We start from the raw sequence: 21,433 nt of genomic DNA, 5'->3' as shown, positions 1-21,433 counted from the left end.
AAATGGAGAACATTGCGTGGAACAGTGTGCTGGGAAGCTGAGACCCGTCACCCATAATACACAACGATGACTTAAGTGTCTGTCGGTGAAGTTAGAGAATGGTTTCAAAAGTAAACATATAGAATAGAGTAGTTTACTGGACAGTGTGATACTTCGTCCTTCCTCGGATCATTATGCAGGAAACAGTCTGCACAAGATTTATGTCTATTGTTTTGTATGTATTTTGGTTAAACATGACCCTTAGTGTATCAGGAAGGACTGATTAATGTTTAAGACAACAAAAGGCAGGTACACACTCACCCCACCCCCACCCCACTCCACCTCCAATGTATAGCACTGCATAATAACATTTATTTAAAAGCTGTGTGTTGTACTGCTGCATGGCTCTTACGTTTACTTTACTCTTACATGTTTTGTTTCTCTTCCTTACTGTACGACTGAAGAATTATGTGGTTATATCTTTATGCTAACTAATTTTTGTCTTGCAGATGATGAGGGAATAGCAGAGTCTGGAATCTGACTTCTGGAACTTGGGAGCTACCCTAAGAAGTTGTCTAATGCTCCCAGATGTGCAAGACAATGTTGAGTTTGCATCACTGAAGCCCAGCCCCTCGGTTCAGTATTCGGAGAAGTCAGCTCAAAGTTCATACATTGAGCATGACAAGATTTTTAGACATATCGGGACTGTTCTTGGAACTTTGACGCGCAGTGGCGCATTCAACCATTTTAGTTCAAACTTCATTCACATTTTTAGTACCACAGTGGCACCCCTGAACATGCCCTTTCACTTGCTTTCATTGTGCTGTGGTTTCCCTTGCAACAATATGGTTTACTGTTCCATCTTTAGTGAATCGGCCGGCATTCACTAATCACGAGGGATACCACAACCACGCCATGTCAGTTACTTAGGAAGGATTCTTGTACTTACCCACTTGGTTGCCAAATACGATATGAACTCAGGCAATTGTACATATTACCTATTTTAAATACTACTTCTTTTAGATATTGCAACGAGCCATGAACAATGTTGAAGTGCAATTAAGTGTGTGACAAGCCTTCATCTATATTATCTAGTTTTAATGAGATTACTGTGCCTGTACTTTATGGTTCAGAAATTTATTCCAACTTTTACATATTTCCATTTTATCATTTAGTCTTTCAGACAAGCTAAAAGAAATTTGTTCCATGAGGTGGAACACTGGTTGACCTAGGAATGCTGTGGTGTATTATTTATTGTTATTTATGGAATTTTTGAGAGACTGTCATGACAATAAGTGTGCATGTCTTATCATATTTTTGTAGGAAACACATCCCTTATAGCTCGAAATAGATCTGAGTCTATTGTCATGGTGGCTGCACCATGCTATCAATGTAAAGACGAAATGTTTGTTGCCCAGGTCACAGCTGTTGCTTTGCAATGTGTACCCAGTTGGTTTAGCTATGGATATGCTGTGGTTGTAGAACCTGAATAACAAGCATGCCACTTTGAGCTTATAGAGCAACAAAGTATGTCGATGCATAGGATGTACAAAAGGTAACAAAGTTAGTGCCAATAATATCTTTACCAAATGTCTTAAAGGCTGTTACAGAATGCTGCCATGCAGTAGCATTAAGCTCTTCCATCTCTTTTAAGACACGGTCTTTTGATGTACAGTTTCATTCTGCATTATCTTCATTCATAACTCATTTCTGAAGTAAGAATAAACAATGGTGTTCAATTTGTCTAATTCAGATGTCAGAAATCATGGTAAACTATTTCTGTTTCACGGCCAACGACTGGTGCATGACCAACACGCCACTTTGATCCTGCCTATCAGTTATAGCTGCAGGACACTCCCGTGCTTGGTGCGAAGTTATGCAGGGCAAATGTGAAAGGCAAATTGATTTATATATTAATGCGTCAGCATTAGGAGTGTCAAAATGTATATGCAGTCAAATGATATGAAATTGAAGTAGTCGAAGGTAATTAAGAGTAAGAGGTAGGAGCAATTGAAGGTAATTAGAGGTAATTAAAGGCAATTAAAACAAGAAAGTAAAGAAAGTTGAGTTTAAAGGTAATGAATGTAAGATATATGCAATTAAGAAGAATATTAAATGAAATTAAAGCATACCGAAGGTAACCGCAGGTTATACCGGAGGTAGTTAGATGTAACTAAAGCTAATTACCGTCAATTAAAGGGAATTGAGAGTAATTAAGGCAAGTAAACGTACATAAAGGTAATTAAGGGAATTCAAGACTACCTTATCTAACCTGCTGTTACCTAAGGTAATTAGTTGGAAATTGAAAGTAATTGAGGCTAATTAAAGATGAATTAAATGGACTTACATATAGTAATTGAACGTGTCAAACCGGGCATCAAGTATTGGCTGTAGATGGACAAATGTAGGTGGAGAAGTTGAGTTGGACCTGAAATGCATACCGGAAGTCAAGTATAGACAGGATGTGGACAACGGGAAGTTGGGTTTAAACCGGAAGTGGATATCCGGAAGTGAAGTATGGACCGGAAAAGGCAGTTAATGCTAACGCATTTCTGTCGCATTTACCGTTAAATCGCCAGTGAATTTTTTGATCGATTTGATTGATTAGTTTGCATCGACACTGTGAATAGGAAAACCCATCCAGCTCTGAGAGCACAGCAGCCCCAGTGAGGCAGCCGCTAGCAAAGGCACGTGCTTTCGAAACCAACAGGAGTGGCTCTGACAAGGGTTTGTATCCCGCCAAGTATGACATGCAGAGAAATAATTCGAATTCCCCCAATACTTGGGCGTGCAGTACGACGTGTGCATGATGTAATGATCGACGCACATTGTTAGTACCCCTTTAAGACATAAAATGGAATTCGACCCGTCACAATTGTCTTTGCACAATTGTTTGTTGCGCAACTAACCCCAATATATGTCAAATTTAATATATCATGTATGGAACAAAGCAACACAGGGACCGTATCCTTACCCTCTACGTGCTGCTTTGCGTTCCACCACACTTGTGACGTCAGCTCCGCGGTGCTAAACAGCACGTGCGCCGTGTTGGTGACTGCACGATGAGGAATCTCTTTCGGAGGAGCAGCTAATATTTCGAACTTCGAAACGGCAAGGCGAGCTCGCAGAGCCTTTTACGTGGAATAGGAAAAAAAAAAAGAAGAAGAAGAAGACCACTGGCGACCATAAGCAGCTTTCAGATCCCGAAGTATCCCTAGCCCGCCATAGTATACCTCTGAGCGAGCAATGTCATCATAATCATCATCATCACCATTAAATAAAGGTGTTTTGTTGCCGCAGCAAAAAGAAAAAAGGAAGGAAGCCAACCGAACTCTACAATGAAACGATGTTTTAATGTCAGATGAAAGTACGTGAAACCTCCGTGCACGGTCGAGAGAGCGTGCCACAGAGCATGATGGTCATGATGGTGAAGATGTGGCTGGATGCCAAGCAATGGCGATGAGGCTGCGGCGCAATGGCTACATGTCCGTGAAAGAAACCGGGACAGAGAAACAAGAGGAGACAGCCAAAACAGCTTTTGTAAACAACAACCTGAAACAAGCATCAATATCTGATCAATCTTACGACACTATCGTAGAAGTGTACTTTGAACATAATGAAGCATTTTGTGGGAAGCAGAACGCATTCGGATTTTTTTTTTCTCGAAGAAATATCGACGGCTGCCAACGTGAGCCTGCTTTCGTGCTGTCATGGACGCTGAATGTCATGCTTCGCTCTCTCTGGAGCTCCGACCAAAGTGCTTTTCTTTCTTCTTCCAACCCCCCCCCCCTCTGCACAAGCTGTGGCGTGGTGGATGATATCCTCCACTGCATCCTCCACTGTCGGCAGCACCTTCACCACCGTGACGCCCTCTGCGCCGTATATTTGGTAACAGTACTCTCTTACTCGCTACCCTACTGGGGACCGTTCCCCGGTCTACCTAGTGGGCCGTCACTACTACTCTCTTCCGCTTTCTCTGAGCTTCCGGCCTTATGAACACTATTTGATAGTCATGAACACTCTAACTGTGATTTGTCTGTTTCTGTTTAATAGCAAGCCGACTTTTGTCTGGCTGTCCTTTCCTTTTTTTTATATAAACCTTCCTCCCCCTCTTCTTCTTCTTTCTCCTTCTCTTGTATTCATCAACGAAGGTGGATTAGGCAGTGCCAAACAGTAGCTGATTTCACAGCATGGCTTTGTTATGGCGAAATCGGGTGGTCATTTCGTGGCAACTTTTTGTGCAGGATCCCGAGCAGTAATGTTCGCTTAGTCAAAGCGAAGCAACCTCGCATGTTCGCGTGGCGCTTTCCGAACACCCGAAATTTGCCAGCCTAGCGTGATCCAGACGGTTGAAACCGCTAGATTCCTGGCACTCATGTTCGGGTGGCAATGGTCACGTGATCCAGCGCGGGCACTTTCCGAGCAATTTCCGGGCGCCAGGTCGTGTCGCCATGAAATGGGCACCTGAATTCGCCATGAGATAAATTTCTTTGTCATTTCCTCTTTTTCCATCGAGAGCACAACACAGTGCACGTGCTTCTTGTTGAAGCAGGACACAGAACGCGGGGGACATTCCAAAACAGTACGCGGGCTCTGTGACAAGCGGTCTAAGTGGAACCAGACATCACCTTCAGTCACAGCTTTGTGGATTCCTGTTTTGAGCAACTTTGTATCGTGAGTTCGTTCTATTATGAATGACGTGGTACTTTTGTGTCTTCAGGTTAGGTTGAAGTGTTGGGCATCGGTGCCATATAGTTGTTCTACCTACGCTGACCAGTCCCCGCCTTTCGTTGGCTGACGTATTCTCCGAGATTATCCGCACGTAGGGCCTAAATGTGTGTGGCGCGCACTATCGAGTGCTGTAATGGCGTTGTAACAGATTTCCTGAACGGGCACTTAGGTGGTGTGTAGTTTCGTGGAACACGTCAGGATACGTATTATTCTCTCATATATGTACGGTAATTTATACACGGCGTCTTACGAACCGTTATTTCTATATCGTTTCGCAACAAACCTTGTAAGTCGTACTTCAGCACAGGAAAGAATGGAAATGAAAGCACGGATTGAAAATGGCGTCGTCTACTCGCCCTATCCTGACGTTTCGGTTCCCGATATATCTCTTTACGCCTGCATCAAGCGCTACATCCAGAAACACGGGGACAACGTAGCCGCGGTAAGCCTCATAGGATGAGAAATCACGTGACCAGAAACTCGTGCTCAGTATTCATCTTCTTCGTCTCCTAATGCACCCACGGTTCTTTTCTGGATGTGCCTAAAATTAGATCGAAGGAGATCGGCAATGGACATTCAATGACATACTGAGGTGCATCGAACGATATGCTGCTGGATACCAGTCAATAGGGATAGCAAAAGGAGACCGAGTTTGTGTGTACCTGGTAAACAGTTTCGAAAGTTTGCTTGCCGTGTACGGAATCATCGCAGCAGGAGGAGTTCTTATCACTGCCAAGCCATCCTTGACACATAGTAAGAATAAGATTTTTGTGTGGAATAGGCTGTTTTCACATGACCTCAAACGAACCCGATTGGCCGCCATGGTGGTGGTCACTTTTTCGGCGCAGCTGCTGAGATTATCTAGCATTTGCTCGAAAAAGAAGCCTTGAATGGTGTTTTGAAATCCAGTCGCGTCCGTACCCTTCTTTTATCCCGAAGACACTTCGTCATTGTCGCTCTCACATATTCGTTTATGAAAACTATGGTTGTTGACTGAAAAATAGCGCAGTTTGTCACCTTTCAATGCCGCTAGCACGAAAAGTGACCATCAGTGGGAGGAGCTTACGAGCATGCGACGTCACTGCCACGTCACAATGTGACGTAGGTGAAAACTCCCTATATTTCTGAAGAAAACTCGTAGAAGTGGACACAAAGCTGCAAGCTATAACGCTGTACGTAGTAATCGGCATCACGATGAAGAAAACTGCCCAAGAACCGTCCACAACGTGCCGCAGTGATAAAATGTGTCACAACAATGCGGCAATATTAAAGGAGCAATGAGGTGACATTTATCGTCGCTCGAAATCCTGCCTCACCTGTCAAGCTGTCCACCAGGAGTCCCCATGCAAAATATTTTCGCTCTGTGGTGCGTTATAGCTGTGCAATCGAATTTACAAAAAACAGCCGGAGAAAGCAGCGGCAGACGGCCGACACAATGCTCTCGTGACGTGGTGAAGGCTCCGTGCCTTGTTTCTTTTGTTGAGGTCCAATGGCAGATTCGGAGCGCCTCCGGAGCAAGTTCTGTTGCTCCGCCGAGAGCAAGTCTGTTCGATTGGCAGATTGGGAACAGTTCTGGAGTCTTCCAATGGGAGCTTCGGAGCGGCATTCGAGCTAAGGTCGCTCCAGGGAGCAACCCAGACTGCTCTGCCAAAATAGGCAGATTCAACCGACGTGACGTATCACTTGTCGCCTGTGCTACCTATTTCCTGTCTCTGCTTCGCCAACATGGCCGCCTCGCAACGCGTCTTCGCCGCGACTTGTCTGTCGCGTAGTACGTTGGCGATTTTGTTTCATGGAGGAAGCGATAAGTCAGACACTACAATGGCAATGTTAGGAGATTAGAAAGACCTTGATGTTGCAAAACATGGCGTTATAATGAAACACCTTCTTCTTCCTCCGTCTCTGGCCGTCATCCACCAAGGGAGATTGGCTAGGGCTAAACTCCAAGTTGGGCACAAGTGTTCCAGTCGCAGATTCGGATCACTTGCTCTAGGCCTGATCGAGCCGCTCCATTGCCAAGTCTTCCACTTGCTCCGACTCTGCCATTGCTGCTGTACCTCACTGGTCACGTGAGGGGAGTGGAATACGTCACGACGTCCTTTGTTCTGCGATCCGCTCTTTTCACGAGAAGGCGCGCGGAACGGAGTCCTCGTGCTCGCTCTGTAGATCACCTAGGCTCATAGTTCCTTCGCAGGAACTCATTTTATTCGTTGGACAACGCTCTGCACCGAAAAAAAAAAATAAAGAAAATTGGGGGTCACCTCAGTGCTCCTTTAAGTCGAGCATTAACCGAGGGACTGAAAAGAACTTTAATACGGCACGCTTAAAAAAGAGACAGGCATAGTTAAACTGGCTGTAATAGTAATTCATTACTCCCTGTGTCATATATATCGCACGTAGGTATTGGTACGTAGGAACATAAGTACACGAGACCGAAATATCTGGAACGAACGCAGTCTTCCTGCTTCAGGAGAACTGTTGTACCAGCTAAGCGACAGCGACAGTACGTACATCTTAACTGACAAAGAAAATGCCGGAAAAGTTACTGAAGCGAAGGACCAGCACAAGCTAAAGGTAAACTCCTCGTGAATTCTACACTTCGGGACATGCCAACCCGTACGGGTCAATTCCGCCCAGAAATCTAACGACGTCTGTGACAGGTTTAGCCGGACACATGACTCCTCAGAGTCGCAACCTAGTGCGCCCGCATGCTTCAAACCGTTGCTCGTAAACTGACCAATGGAAAACACTCGTTCGGAGACGACGAACCTGGAGCACGTCTGCATGCTTTTAAGAAATCCCCTACGCAAAATAGTCGCGTTACCAAAACATGTGAATCTGCTTCCCAGCATGGAGGAAGGAAACACAGGAGCTACCCTCGCATGGAGAGCCGGCGTAGCCACCGCTCGCCGCTGGCGCGTAGGATTGTGGGATAGCGCTGCCTACCACGTGACCTAAATAACATGGCTGTCTGCATGGATAGAGGGATACGAGTGAATCTGTAGTTGTCTAGACGTCAACATTGAAGAATACGCGTATAAATGCTGGCATAGAATTAATTACGCGGACGCCGACGCACGTAACAAAGCGATGCAAACTGAGACTGACAAGAAAGTTATGCGGTGGAAAGGAAGTAATGGCTGTTTTGACTCGAGCGACCACCATAGGGGTTCTACGGACATTTGTTGTGGTGCCGTGTATTAAGAGGGTCTGGCCACTAATGGCACCTGCCTATACTTGAAGCTCCGCCCATTTTCTGAGTTGTCGACAACGCGCTATCGATAATCGGATCCTTACTATATGTGCCCTCCCCATCCTACATGGGCTCCCATTTTGTGTGGCAAGTAGATTAGACAGGGTTGAAAATGGACACTTGCCGTTTGCAAAACTAATGGAGTTTTGTGCCAGTTTGATGAACGCCACCCAGGCGACGCAAGGCACGTCGGGAATTGTCGTCTCGACTAGACGTATTGTTTTCAGTAGGCATGCATCGTATCCATATCGGAGCATATGAGTTGAAACTGATTTTCGAGAAACTTATAAGAGGACGTACACCTGCAGTACAAAATCGGAATAGTCTGTGAAAAATCTTTATCACTAAATTCCCGCTTCACAGTGTTTGCTTTCGTCGCCGTTTTGGGTGGCATTCAGGTGTCATGGCAGTCCCCGTTGTTAAAAGCGAACCACTAGGAGGCGCGCGACTGTGATTGACAGGTCGGGCCTCTTTAGGGGCTCCTCCCAATGGCCGGGCTCCCTTTTAATACACGGCTCTGATTTGTTGGAAACGGCCGCTGCTGCTTCACAGTCTGTCGGCGTCCGCAGTATTCTCGTATGTCGCGTCAACGTACTATATACTCCGCTGGCAGAAGTCCACCTCTGTGTCTGTAACCCTTATGTTGTCTGGGAGTATAGTTTCTTGGCTCTGGGTTTGAAAGTTTGGTTTGCTTCTTTATACTTTCAGGCTCTCTTGTGCATGGATGCCTTACCAGGCTTTAAGTGGGTTCAGCAGTTCAAAGACCTCCCGGAATCGTCCTTTAAGGACGTACCGATCGAAAATCCCAAAGAGGAATTGGTTGGCATTGTCTACACATCCGGAACGTCTGGTCTGCCGAAAGGCGTGCTGATTACACATTACGGATGGGTGACCTGCATTGTTGAAACTATGTAAGTGACGTGCAAGTTCCAGCTAGGAGGACATCTTGTTTGAAGGCATTTAAAGAACGCACACGAAATTGCACTGTAGCCTACGGAACCTGATGCATTCCCACAAGGGTTAACATGTGCTGGAAGTGTGCTACTACACACACGAGCGGGATTAAAGGGGCATTAAAGTGCAAAAATGTCTCCTCGCGGAATGGAAGATGGCATTACCTCGACGCTAACATAAAAGGAACCGATTCATCAGTTGCGTCTTTCTGGATATATAGGCAACAGAAGCGGCCCTCTGCCTCTCAAGAAGCCCGAGCGGGCTCTTATTGGTCTCCTCGGACGACCTGTCCAACCATCACGGGAGACCTCAACAAGGACACCAATATTGGTACCATATTGGAAACCGATATTGGGCAGCCAATTTTGGAAATGTCTTGCCACTATCTTGTATTTGTCCTATACTGGCGACCTGGGTTTCCCAGCCTAGTGTTTTCAGCTTTACGAGCAGTTCTGGCAGGCTTCATAGATACAGGGCTGAATTTATTAATATATATCATGTTACATGTTCACGGTTGGTAATACGTTCCCAAACAACACCTACGGATATACGCGCCTAAATTCAATGTAAGGTTCGAAACATGACATAAATGGGATAATGCACCAAAAGCTCACTCAGAGAGGCTGCAGCTTTCCTTTCTAAGAGAAAATAGATGCTATACACTGCTCGTCGCACGAGCTTCCGGAAATTCGATAGTCCTTCTCGCCTTTGAGTCAAAATGGATGGTAAGCTGTCTTCGCGAGTACATACACAGATAACATTGATGTGAGGAATTGCTTGCAGTATTAACTCACCATCGAGATAACGTCTGTGCTTCTTACTGCTTTTGGTTTGAGACATTCAGTAGCTCCTTTCTCACTGTTCCAAGTATTCAGTAATGGGCATTATTCCCAATATATAGCCAATATTGTAAGAGTCTTGGGAATATTGGGCAAATATGCCCATGCAGTATTTAGCCAATATAAGTAAAATGTCGGGAATACTGGGCCATTATACCAATAAACAGCCAGTATTGCATAAATCTTAGGAATACAGCAGGAATCTTAGGAGCAGTTTTGCCGACGTCTAGCCAATATTGGGCCAAGATTCTGTACTGCTTGGGATCATTTGAAGAGACCAATCCGAGGCGCCTCCTCATTGTCGCGCTTCTTGAGAAGAAAAGGGAAAGCCAAAATTGTGATTTCCTTTGCTCATAAGTCGCGAGCGACGCAACCGGTGAGTCCCGTTCCTTTTGTGTTGGTTTCAACGTAACAGCATCTTTCATTTCGCCATAAGAAATGTTTGCACTTTAGTGCCCCTGCAAAAAGGAAATTTTTACGTGAGCATCGCCTGGTCGATTCAAAGAACCCCTACGTATGTCAGCATATTGTTACTTTGAGAGCAAGAACTTACCCCAGTGCTTACAGATACAGTTACCCATTCACCGAGGAGAAGACAATGATCAGCTGGAGCCCAATAAGCCACGCATCTGGCATATTATCCAATCTTGTTTGCTTTACCTGTGGAGTAACATGCGTGATGGTTGACACGGCAATCACCGTCGGACAGTTTGTAGAAACTGTGAACAAGCACAAGGTTAGTACATTGTGAAACGTCGAAAGTATCTGTTACGCTACTCGTAACAGATACTTTGAAGAAATGCACGGCGTAGATTGGAACAACGACGGATACCGCGCTTGCTGTAGATAAGTTAATTCAATAAACGAATAAATAAAAAGTGCAAAACTAAAATGCAAAACTTACGCGCGGGAAGTCGAAGGAGCATGGAAACGACATTTGAGATTGCTCAAATCCGTGTTCAATTCATCATACATCGTGTCAGGAGCAATCACACATCATTTTGGATAGGGAGACCATAGTGACGGCGCACGGGAGATGTTCTCTCATGTGCCTGGTAAATTAACTACGGACCGGAGTCGCCACTGTTGGCGGACGCACCCTCACCGAGCCGATCTGTGAAGGGTCGGGGCCCAATGGCAGCTGACTTTCACATCACAATCCTCCTTGTTGTTTGCGATGACAAGTTTCGCCACATAGGCGCTTCAACGACGTCATCTAGATAAACAAAGCCTGATTACTGAAACGGCATGACGTAGTCGTTAAGAGTCCGCCAATCACGACCGTGTTTGCGGCGGCCGCACCTATACGGAGACGAGCCGGCATGAGCTGTATGGGCAGCCACTGAGTCACAGAAAGCCTGTGTCTGAAGTCGTCTGTGCGGCTGGCTGAAGCAGACGACATGTCGACGTGGCGAAGAAGTAATAGGGGGCATTAAGCACGTTCTTTTTTATATACGTGGCATTGGCCTGAACCGCCTAACGTGTGACGTCAGAGGACCGAAACTAGGACAGTGCGCTTCACGCGAGTGGGGTTCGCACGTCTGCTGTGCAGGTACAAGTGTTTCTAGCAGGAAAATGTTATGCAATGGTTGCGCCGTTATCGGAAACACAATTTGTTTTGAGATGCCTTGAACCGTATGTTCCTTTGAACACAGGAAAACTATTATATCGTGCTGTTCGGGCTACCTCCTCCATCTTTACTAAGAAGTGAATTTGTTCAAAAGAATAACTATAAGCCGAGAGGATGTCACATGTTGGGCACCGCTGCGATAGTTTGTTGTAGAATTAAGTTTTACTTAATTTGTTTTGGTTGCATGGCCATATGGGGTGTACGAAGAGAAGAAAGAGAAACAAAGTACAAAGCACCATTTTAAAGACACGTTTTTGCATGCTGTACCCGCATCTGACCATGTGCTGTATGTACAGTAGGTGTTTAGGTTATGTGTTTCTAAAGTACATTTTCATTTTGTAATTTTGTCACGCTTTTAGTTTTAGTCCGTTGATAGCAGTTTTCACATGGCCGTGCCTTTCGCGTAGTGCACCGCTGCTGCGACCGTGTTTGCGTGCAAGACGGGAGGTGACACTTTCCGCACCGCGTTTCTTCTAGGCGCAAACACACTAGGCGACATGTGATGCTAACAAAATGCCAAAAAACGAGTTGTATGATATCTGTTATGCCTAGGTTTTCACTTCTGCGTCCTTGTCTGCCTCTCATCGTACAGGTTGAGTCAGCCTACTTCTTTCCAACACGGCTCCAGGCATTCGTCAATGTCATGGAAGCAGCTGGGTACAAGACGCCTTCCATAAAATCCATTATTGTTGGCGGCAGTGTTATTTCTCCAAGCGTCGCACAAAAAGTCTTGAAGGTGTTCAATCTTGAGTGTTTCAAAAATTTGTACGGACTCACAGAAGCCTGCGGACTGATCTGTGCAACGCCTGCCCATACCATATGCTACGAAAATGTAGGCTTCCCAGCGTCCATGGTGCAAGTTAAGGTAAGTTTTATCGCACTTCAAAAAATGCGAAATCTAAAAAAGACGCTGCCTCGCGTTTTTGACGACTGCCGTACTTCAACTGTCGAAAGTCGTCACGATCAATAGGTTTAAAGGCACATTTCGCTCTTGCGGGTTCATTTATGTAATATTTCATTCATTTATTTCTTTATTTATTGTGAACAGGTTGCAGCATTTCCTAATTTTCCAAGTTTCTGCGTTACTTTGCGTGAAGTTGTACTGTATAATTTAGTATCAGCATCGCAGACCACTCAAAGAACTCAGCTCTCTGTTATCTGCTGTGATAGATCGTCGATGTTGTGACTAAGAAAACACTCGGCCCTGGAAAGAAGGGGGAACTGGTCGCGAAGATGCCAAACATTATGAAGGGGTACTACAAGAAACCAGAGGCTACTGCTGAAGTACTCGTTGACGATGGCTGGCTTCGAACAGGTAAGCACGGCGAACTTTGCGCACACGGTAAAAGGTTTGTTCTGCGCGACGTTTATTTTCTTGTGATGTTAAGAGACGTGACTCTTAGACTACATGAGCAGCAACAACCACACCATATGCTAATGATGGTTGGAGTGCTTTGATCGTGACAGGCGACTTTCTGCCCCGTTACTCTTTGTACTATTCACAACTATGGGAATATGAAAGGATGAACGATATGAATAGAAACCATGGGTGGACTATAGAGACAAGCAAAAGAACAGCAGCTTGGAAGACGTGGGACTTTTAAATTCAATTCAGTGTCTGTGTTTTGGGGGGTGCTAACCGTATTACAGTAGTACAAACACCAAGCACTCGCCAGCAGCCTGGCCCATGAAGGTCGCCTATCTTAGCTTCGCGCGCGGGACCTAGAGCGCCGGGTCCGGTATGAGAAGTGAATGGCAGGGAATGGAACTGACCATGTGGAATGCTGTGATGAAGGAACATTGGATGACTTGCGTTTCCTCCAGCGCGTGTCGTAGTACATGTGAGATCCTCTCGCGGGCTTGGGTCATTCCATGACTTCCGTTGAAAGCAGCGGCAATACTTCCAAATGTGGCCTACACGGCAGCATCCAAAGTACAGGGTGTTGCCCTATAAAAGTCTACCCGCGCCGGCATGCCGTGCTCGCCAATTACTCAATGCAGGTGGTACGATGTGTTGCCTACGTATAAACTTCATAAGGACATTCCATCATGGTAAATATCGAAGTGATTGAGTACCGTAACGCAAAAGTTATAGCGCAAAACGTGAGGTTCTCGTAGTCAAAACAGCCAAGATGGCGGTGTTGTGAATCGCAGTTGTGACACAGCTCCCCAGACGGCGACGTGTCGTTCTGGCAATCAATACATCTGTCCATCCAGGCAGAGACGTCCCGCGTTATGTTATTTCACTGCCTTTCAGTAAGCAGACGACATCTCTTTTGGGTGTCGTCTGCAGAGTACGTCGCATTTTCGTTCCTCACATTGCTTACTTCTGAGCAAAATACGACAGTTACACGAAAGCGAAATGAAAACTGGAGTTCCATCCGGCTGGCAGGATATGCGACACGTCGCCGTCTGGGGAGCAGCATGTCAACTGCGCTTCTCAACGCCGCCATCTTTATTGTTTTGACTACGGGAATTGCACGTTTTGAGTTTCATCAACTTCGTGCTGCAGCACTCAATCACTTTGAAATTTACCAAGATTAAATGTCCTTATGAGCTTTATATGAAGACCGCACAATGTGCCACCTGCATTGAGTAATTGTCGAGTACGGCACGGGTAGACGACTTTTATAGGGTAACACCCTGTATCTTCGTCCTCGGCGGCGCGCAGGTGGCGGCCCGAACAAAAGCGATGGTCGCGCCCAACAATAGAAGACGGGCGCAACTTATCCTTATCTCATACTACTCGCATGCTTCGTATTCACCCGACACACTTGTCCGCAACGACAAACAAGTGTTCGCGCATTTTGTCGTCGCACGCCGTCAGTTGTCAACCTCTGATCACGAAAACCACCAGGACATCCTTGAAAAAGACGGGAAACTATTATAATTCACAGTAAATAAGCGACCCACGCTGAATGTAGCGTGGAAACTTTCAATGACGCTGGTACGGTACCGTCGGAGCAGGAGCTGCTCCTTCCAATGTACTTCACCGACAAGAACAACTTTATTTTGATGATGATGATGATGATTTTTATACTTCACGGAATCGCACATGCTCTCCATCAAATTTTCGAAAACCACAGAACTCGTGTGTTAGGTATATCGCTTGCTTGTAGGTGGCGGCAGATACACTTGATGTGCTGTTGATTGAGGTTTTGCATCTCATCTGAGCAGTCAGTGATGCCAACGGGCAACTAAAAGGGTTGCGACACTTCGATAGATGTCAAGAGTCAGACCGAGAGCCTTTGGCCATTGCACGTGACCTCCCTCGCGGCCGCCCAACACCACCTAGATACAGAAAGCCTGCGCGCTCGTCGACGTGGCGTAACAATTAAGTCACCAAATCAGGATCGTGTTTTCAACGGCCGCAGCCAATCGCGAACGTGCTTTCAGCGGTCGTGGCCATGGAGAAGAACCACCGTCGTCTGCGAGTTGTGATCGAACGTTCTCGCGTACTAAATGGGAAAACTTCGAAATAAAGCGCAAAACAGTCTCAATCTTTCTCAAAACTGATTTTCTGGAAAGTATTTCGCACTTTTTGTCTAAATATTTAGGTCTGCAGGTTCCAGGTGAGCTGCACTCATTTGGGGGTTCTTGAATTCGCAGAACGGTGAATAGCAGTAGCAGACGAATTCTGATTCTTAATTGAAAGAGGGAGAGGAGGCATTGCGCAAGCTTTCTCTATCTAGGTGGTGTTGGTCAGCCTCACTGAGTGATACGTCTTCCGTGGCGTCACAGCTGGTGCGATTTCGCTATTTGCGGCGCCAAATTCCCCGCGTCCATTAATCAGTCTGCTGTAAATCCAGGAATAGGGGTTTATATCAATGCGAATATCTGCCTCTCGCATTTATTGACCACAACGTGGGGCGAAGTGTCGTAACCCCTTCATCGAAAAGCGGGTTTTATAGGCCATGTTCGCAGGGACGTATTGTCTTTCTGGTAACGGTCTTCACGAAGTGGAACTAGCATGAAACCGCGGATGGTCTGAGCTTTTATTGAGACTTCCCTTTTAGGTGACTACGCCTATTACGATGAAAACGGCAGGTTCTGTATCGTGGACAGACTGAAGGAGATGATCAAGTGCCTCGACCAGCAGGTGCGCACAAAAGGTCGTTCCCCTTCCGCAACGTATCCCCTGCAATATCTTTCTTTCTTTTTTCTATCCAGGTGTGTCCCGCGGAAATAGAGGAGCTATTGCTTAGTCACCCAGCAGTCGACCAGGCCACAGTCGTCGGAATACCAAACCCACAGTACGGCGAAGCACCCACAGCTTTCGTCGTTCTCAAGCCTTCAGTTCAAGGAACCAAGGAGCTGAAAGGACAACTAAATGAACTCATCAACCGTGAGTCGCGTTTCACCTCGAATGGCATTGAATCCACCAGGCTCATTGGATAGCCGGGACCGAAGTAAATCATGATGTGAAGTGAGGCTGCCAGTGCCACATGACGATGCGTGCCGCATTTCAACTTACACTAACAACCAACCGGCGGAAAAAGGTAGTCAGATGTCCAGCCATTGAGGCAGCGCGAAACACTATAGTTGGCAACATTGGAACATTACGTTCAACTCCGGGAGACTATCTGAAACTATTATAATGGCTGTATAAATAAGTTCGATACATTCTTCAGAAATGAGAAACAAAGTTGGTTTGGCAGTCGGGGACTCGTTAGTTGCCAAAAGAGCTGGGAAGCTTAAAACGAAACCGAAACTTCTGAAGGTTTCCTCTTCTATCTCCTGTACCATGCGTGACGTCACCGGTAGTCTCGTGTGGGCCACCTTTTCTAATTGTCTGTGCCACTTGGGGATGAGAAATTGTATTCACTGAAACATCATAAGGTACGCATCGATGTCGCACTGTTACCAAACACGTTATTGGTGCGGAGTCTCCTTTTAAGAGCCACATGGGCGAAAGGGCACGGTCGTTTGAAGGCTTCCTATCATGGCAGGACGGGTACAGAGGCATGACGCTGTTCTTCTCGCTGTTCTGATTCTTTTTACGGCCGAGGCTAGTTAGAGTTCGAAGCTGGTGTTGAAAATGGCATCTCAATGTAATACTTATAGGGGTTGGGACACGTTCACAGATGTGGTTCATTACATCATGGACGCATTGTACTGCACGCCAGAATACTGAAGGAAAAATAATTATTTTTCTACGTGTCGTACTTAGCGAGATACAAGCCCTCGAACACACTCCCGAACAAAGCGCAGACGTTACAGAGCTCGGAGCTACGCCCATTCACATTGGCAGCCATAAGCACGTGACTTTGTAGAGGAGGACGGTCTTCCTCTACATGAGCCCCGACCGGCGATGATGGTATGCCACGGAGAGGCGATGACGGTGGCCTATCTCCATGGCGCGCCGGTGGAACTGAGGCAGGTGCTTCAGGCGCGTGGCCATCTTCGTCATTGTCCACGGCCCGCTACAGTGCTCCCCTCCCCAGACGCGGAGCGGCGAGGAAGAAGAAAGGTGAACTGCGTCTACACCGGAGGGAGAGAGCGATAGCGGCCGTGGATGACGTGCACTACTGGACGAATTCTGGACGAACTGGGACAGCAGAATACCCGTTGCGTGAAGCTCTCGATGAGCGAGGCAGATGAAGGGCGAATCGTTGGGCGAGTCGTGGCCTGGGGTGCCGCAACCGGCACGGGAGCGTGAGCTCATAGGGTCCCAGGAAGTGATGCTGCGTACCCGTGAGGACTGCGGTGAAAACTGCCGAGACGCCGGCTAATGCGGGCCGTGGCGTCGGCGGCCGCGACTGCCGAAACCGGCAGGCGAGCACTTTGCTCTGTTGTCGCGGCCGGCTGCGAATGAGCGTCGAGAGGCGGAAGGGAAGTGGCGGGTAGTGACTGTGCCGGGGTCCGTGCACAGCGCAGGGCAGTCCCCGGGATCCGTCAAGCGATGGTCGGTTAGAGGATCGTATGACCAGTGAACGGTCGGAGCGTTGCATGGTCGTCTGAACCGGTACCGTGGAGGGGGGCGGTACGTAAGCGGTCGGCGAGTCAGTCGCTAGGAGAAGGGCAGGTGCTGTCGTCGTGAGCCGGACGGTGAAATGCTGCACGGCTGCAGAGGTGGGCGGGGCCGTGCTGGACGGTGAGGCCGCAGGTGGAAAGGCGCCGGGTACGTTAACGGCGAGGTTTGCTGGCGGTGGGCCCATGTATAGAGCGCTGTGGTAGTGCTCGTCGAAGGCGTCGTCAGGAATTTGGGATAGTAAAGAGCCGAATTGCTCCGAACATGGTGTTCGTTGTTCGGGTCACCAAATGTAGAGGAGGATGGTCTTCCTCTACATGAGCCCCGACCGGCGATGATGGTATGCCACGGAGAGGCGATGACGGTGGCCTATCTCCATGGCCGCGCCGGTGGAACTGAGGCAGGTGCTTCAGGCGCGTGGCCATCTTCGTCATTGTCCACGGCCCGCTACAACTTCTCGTGCGCTGCCTCACTGGCGGCGGCGAGAGCTGTGATGTCAGAGCCGTATGAGTTTCGCTACTCGCGAAGCCCACTTTCTCCGCTTCTATTACCCTCTTCGCTGTGAAACTCTCAATGCAGGTTCACATAGGTGCGAAATACCGTCTTTTACGTTTATGTGGGATAACGTGGGATGACCTGTCGCAACCCCTTTAAAGCTACTGTAAAGTAGTAGAGCTGTAATCTCAGAAAATTTATCTGTTCGATAGCCCGAGCCCTTAGTTCTCTTACGTCGCAATTTTCGTCCCTATTGCGCTCATAGCTTTTTTTTTTTTTTTTTAGAGCATTAAAATTGAAAATTATGGGCAACACTGTGTCGAAGTCATTGCTCGTGAAGTACGGCGGCAAAACTGTCTTGCATGCGCATAACACTCTGTCTAAAACGAAAAAGAAGTCGGCCCACGTAGCCGTCAGGAGCAGCAAGCCAGTCGAGATCATAGGTCACTGTTGCTTGACAAAGTGGGGATCATTTCCTACCAGACTTCGCCCCGAGACGTTTTACCGCAACTTTACGAGCAAATTAAAATTATTTAGCCTTCCTCCTCACATGAATAAGTTGTCGTGCTGGGTTTACAAGCAACAATCTTTTAAGCTACGCCGCAAACATAATCTAGCGTTTCATTATGGAAACTCTTTTGATTGCCTGGAGGAAGCATGTGCTCGCACCATAATGATAAACAAATGAGCATTCAGTTCCGGAGGCGACCCTGAGATTAACTCCGATTTCTACATCAGGTGATTCATTATTTCGAGATAATCTTGGTTCATTCACAAACGGCGAGGAGAGGTGTATAACGCAGGCCATGTGTTGAAGCTTGGACTATTCGACTTCTGTATAAGTTCGAACGTGTGCGCTTCCTTCAAGCATCGTTCTAATTCTGTGAGTGCTACGGTCTCACCAACTGTCGAATATCCAGCGCCAAGTGCGAGTGTCATAATAAAAATGGCAAATGAAGCCACATGACAGCTACAACGCTCTACGTTGCCATAAACGGCATGCCGAAGCAGTTAAGTCTCGTTAGAGGCGACAGATGTTCTTGACAAACTGATACCGTGCTAGTATAGACGGGTAGAAATCCAGCGAACCGGTAGAGAAGTACGAAGGGAGGGACAAGAACCGCCGATATTTCGCCCAGAAGAACAACAGTCTCTGAAGAAGAACAGCCTCTGTTCGAAATATCGGTGGCTCCTGTACTGAGGCAACTCCCTTCGTGATACCGTGCTAGTGGCACTCAGTCAGAGGGTGATGAGGTTCCTTCAGGGTATTGTGCCAGAGCCAGACCCCTTTGTTTTGATGCGATGGAGCTTGCAGATGGCCGTTCAAAACACGCAAAAACAACGAACTCAACGTGTGTCAGATCGGTTTCCTTAGCATATAGTAAACCTTTTCGATCCATGTGGCGGGTTTACACTGCTTCGGTGTCTGTCGCACTCAGACAGTTAATCGTTTTTTTTTTGTTTTTTTTTCATCGTCGACGCAGCCGTGTGTATTAAAAAAATCATGGTCGATCCATTGGTGGATCGGAAATGCGGTCGCATTCAAACTTGAAAAGCTTTTGGGAACTCCCCTTCACAACCCTTCACACGACCCTACACAACGCTAAAGCAAGACAGCATCCGCAGCCAAACGAGGCTTTCGGGCTTCCTCCGATTCAGCTTGGTGGCGCAGTCTCGCAGCCTCAGCCTTCACAAACTCCGCACAGCTTTCATAACCCATGGCGCGCCCACGCAGACGTCTGAACCTGTCGACCACCACAGCTGCACTGCCGTGCCGCGCTCTCCACGCGCCCTTCCCTCTCCACTCACCGCGCATGCGTGCCGCGCCGTAGGCTACAGACAGACCACGCCGCGATTTCTAAGTAGCGAGGACTCTGTAGCGGCACCGCTACCGTCATCAGCTCATCACCACCCGCCCAGATCATCACGTGCCGCGACCGTTCCGCTGGCCAAACAATAAAGCAGTCCAGACGTATCCTCTGGCTGGAACGGACCTAGCTTGCTGTCTCGTCATATTGGTGACCCGCTCACAATCATCGCTGTAAATATTAATGCTAACACATTAAAAGAAAAGATGATGCTCCTACCAAGTATGAGGAAGTACAAAAATAAAACACGGCAAATATTTAGTATTGTTTGCTGAAAAAAGCTCGAAACGCACGATACGTATGGCGTACGCCCCACCTTCATGTCGTTCGCACATGGAGCGGTTGGGGGCTCTGGAGGGTTGGTCCACAGGAGGCTTAGCTGGTTTACTTCCACTAGTTAAAAAAAAGAAGCTTGTCTGTAAACTTGTAGTACTTACTGTACAACAGGGCCTGGCGATGAAACTCCCCACTCATCATCATTCAAATAAAGTAGCTGTTGTTGTTGGGCTTACCACTGGTGTACTAGAGTTGCTGCGTTGTCTACGGTCCAGTAGCACAAAAGTGCCGTGTGATTGTTTTATGTGGGAAAGCTTCAAGGTACCGTAAATTAAGCAGGAGACAGACAGGTGATGTTGGCGGTGTACGCTGAGTATTTTTAGTTTGCAAGTAAAGTTGCAAGTAAAACGTCTGGTGAGAAATAATCCCAAACTTGCCGAGCAACAGTGCTACCTGGCCCGACTGGCTTGCTGCTCATGATGACAACGCAGCCGACACGTGGCCGATGATGATGATGGTGGTGATGGTGGCTATCCCCTTTGTATCGGGCGGACAACCCCAAGGTTAAGCGCGTCCTAGCCGGAAATAACTAGTCACGGAATTGTTGGCTTCTGTCCCACCAAAGTTCCAGTCTCTTCTTCGTCGTGTTCGACTTTTGTTTTAGACCCAGTGTTATGCGCATGCAATGTAGTTTTGCCGCAGTACTTGACGAGCAATGCGCAGTTGGTGGCAACTTCCACACAGTGTTGCCCGTAATTTTCCATTTTATTTTTCAAAAAAGAAAAAAATAGAACACTGTGCAATTGGGACTAAAATTGTGATTTAAGATTACTGAGGGCTCAGGCTATCGAACAGATAAATCTTCTGATATCGCAGCTGTACTGCTTTACAGTACGTGTAAGAAACGCGTGCCTAGGATATTAGCTCACAGTGTTGAACGCACTTCATTACATGACAGGCCGTCCTCTCCCTTTTCAGGAGAAACTGCAATACACAAACATCTCTATGGAGGTATTAACTTTGTCGATCGTCTTCCCATGACGGAGTCTGGTAAGGTTCGACGGAGCATACTGTGTCACCTTCATTCAAAGAAATCAACAGAATGAAACCTGAACAAATAAAGTGTTTATTTTATGTACCTATTGCAAAGTGTGGCAGGCTTTGACTTGTAGCAGGAGTTCAAATGATTCGAGTGGAATTCAGGATGGCTCTAGCTACAGTACGTTGAGGGACAAGAGCCGCTGATATTTCGGACCAAACTATACCATAGCGTGCGTGGACGCTGCATCAGCGTCCATGATGGCCTATTATGGTACCCATGAACACGTCATCCCTAACCCTTTAAGCGCCATGCCAATGATGAGGAAAGTGCCCAGAACGTCCCTGGTCGAAATATCAGCGTCTCTCGTCCTGAGGCTCTTCTGTTAACGTTTCCTC

General features: G+C 47.1%; 2 protein-coding genes across 4 annotated transcripts in view; both read left to right on the top strand.

Annotated features, from left to right (window-relative positions):
- LOC135400904 (tyrosine-protein phosphatase 10D-like) overlaps positions 1-1,727 on the top strand; it is a 94,842-nt gene extending 93,115 nt beyond the window's left edge. For both annotated transcript variants that reach the window (XM_064632906.1, XM_064632907.1), the window contains one exon: positions 489-1,727. In XM_064632906.1, coding sequence (XP_064488976.1) covers positions 489-520 — 32 coding nt within the window. In that variant the 3' untranslated portion in view covers positions 521-1,727. The remainder of the gene's footprint in view (positions 1-488) is intronic.
- A 2,668-nt stretch (positions 1,728-4,395) lies between these two features.
- LOC135399818 (luciferin 4-monooxygenase-like) lies at positions 4,396-21,139 on the top strand. Of its 2 annotated transcripts, none has more exons than XM_064631556.1 (11): positions 4,396-4,653; positions 5,018-5,152; positions 5,262-5,463; positions 7,181-7,284; positions 8,672-8,874; positions 10,324-10,492; positions 11,979-12,251; positions 12,557-12,701; positions 15,403-15,485; positions 15,557-15,731; positions 20,975-21,139. In XM_064631556.1, exons 2-11 carry the CDS (start codon positions 5,024-5,026, stop codon positions 21,100-21,102), a joined length of 1,611 nt encoding a protein of 536 aa, XP_064487626.1. In that variant the 5' UTR covers positions 4,396-4,653; positions 5,018-5,023; the 3' UTR covers positions 21,103-21,139. The 2 variants fall into 2 exon arrangements, with proteins under 2 accessions (XP_064487626.1, XP_064487625.1); XM_064631555.1 differs by having other exon boundaries at positions 5,013-5,152.
- Positions 21,140-21,433: the final 294 nt, after the last annotated feature.

This window comes from Ornithodoros turicata, chromosome 7 (assembly GCF_037126465.1).
Source record: "Ornithodoros turicata isolate Travis chromosome 7, ASM3712646v1, whole genome shotgun sequence".
NCBI classification, from domain to species: domain Eukaryota; kingdom Metazoa; phylum Arthropoda; class Arachnida; order Ixodida; family Argasidae; genus Ornithodoros; species Ornithodoros turicata.
The sequence above is the reverse complement of the archived record's forward strand: the minus strand, read 5'-3'. Positions and strand labels throughout refer to the sequence as shown.

What these genes read in the sequence shown, in the direction of transcription:
- LOC135399818 (XM_064631556.1), top strand. Translation starts at nt 5,024, where the DNA reads ATGGAAATGAAAGCACGGATTGAAAATGGCGTCGTCTACTCGCCCTAT. An exon ending in CGTCCATGGTGCAAGTTAAG is followed by an intron (nt 12,252 to 12,556) that starts GTAAGTTTTATC and finishes CTGCTGTGATAG; the next exon opens with ATCGTCGATGTTGTGACTAA. An exon ending in TCAAGTGCCTCGACCAGCAG is followed by an intron (nt 15,486 to 15,556) that starts GTGCGCACAAAA and finishes TTTTCTATCCAG; the next exon opens with GTGTGTCCCGCGGAAATAGA.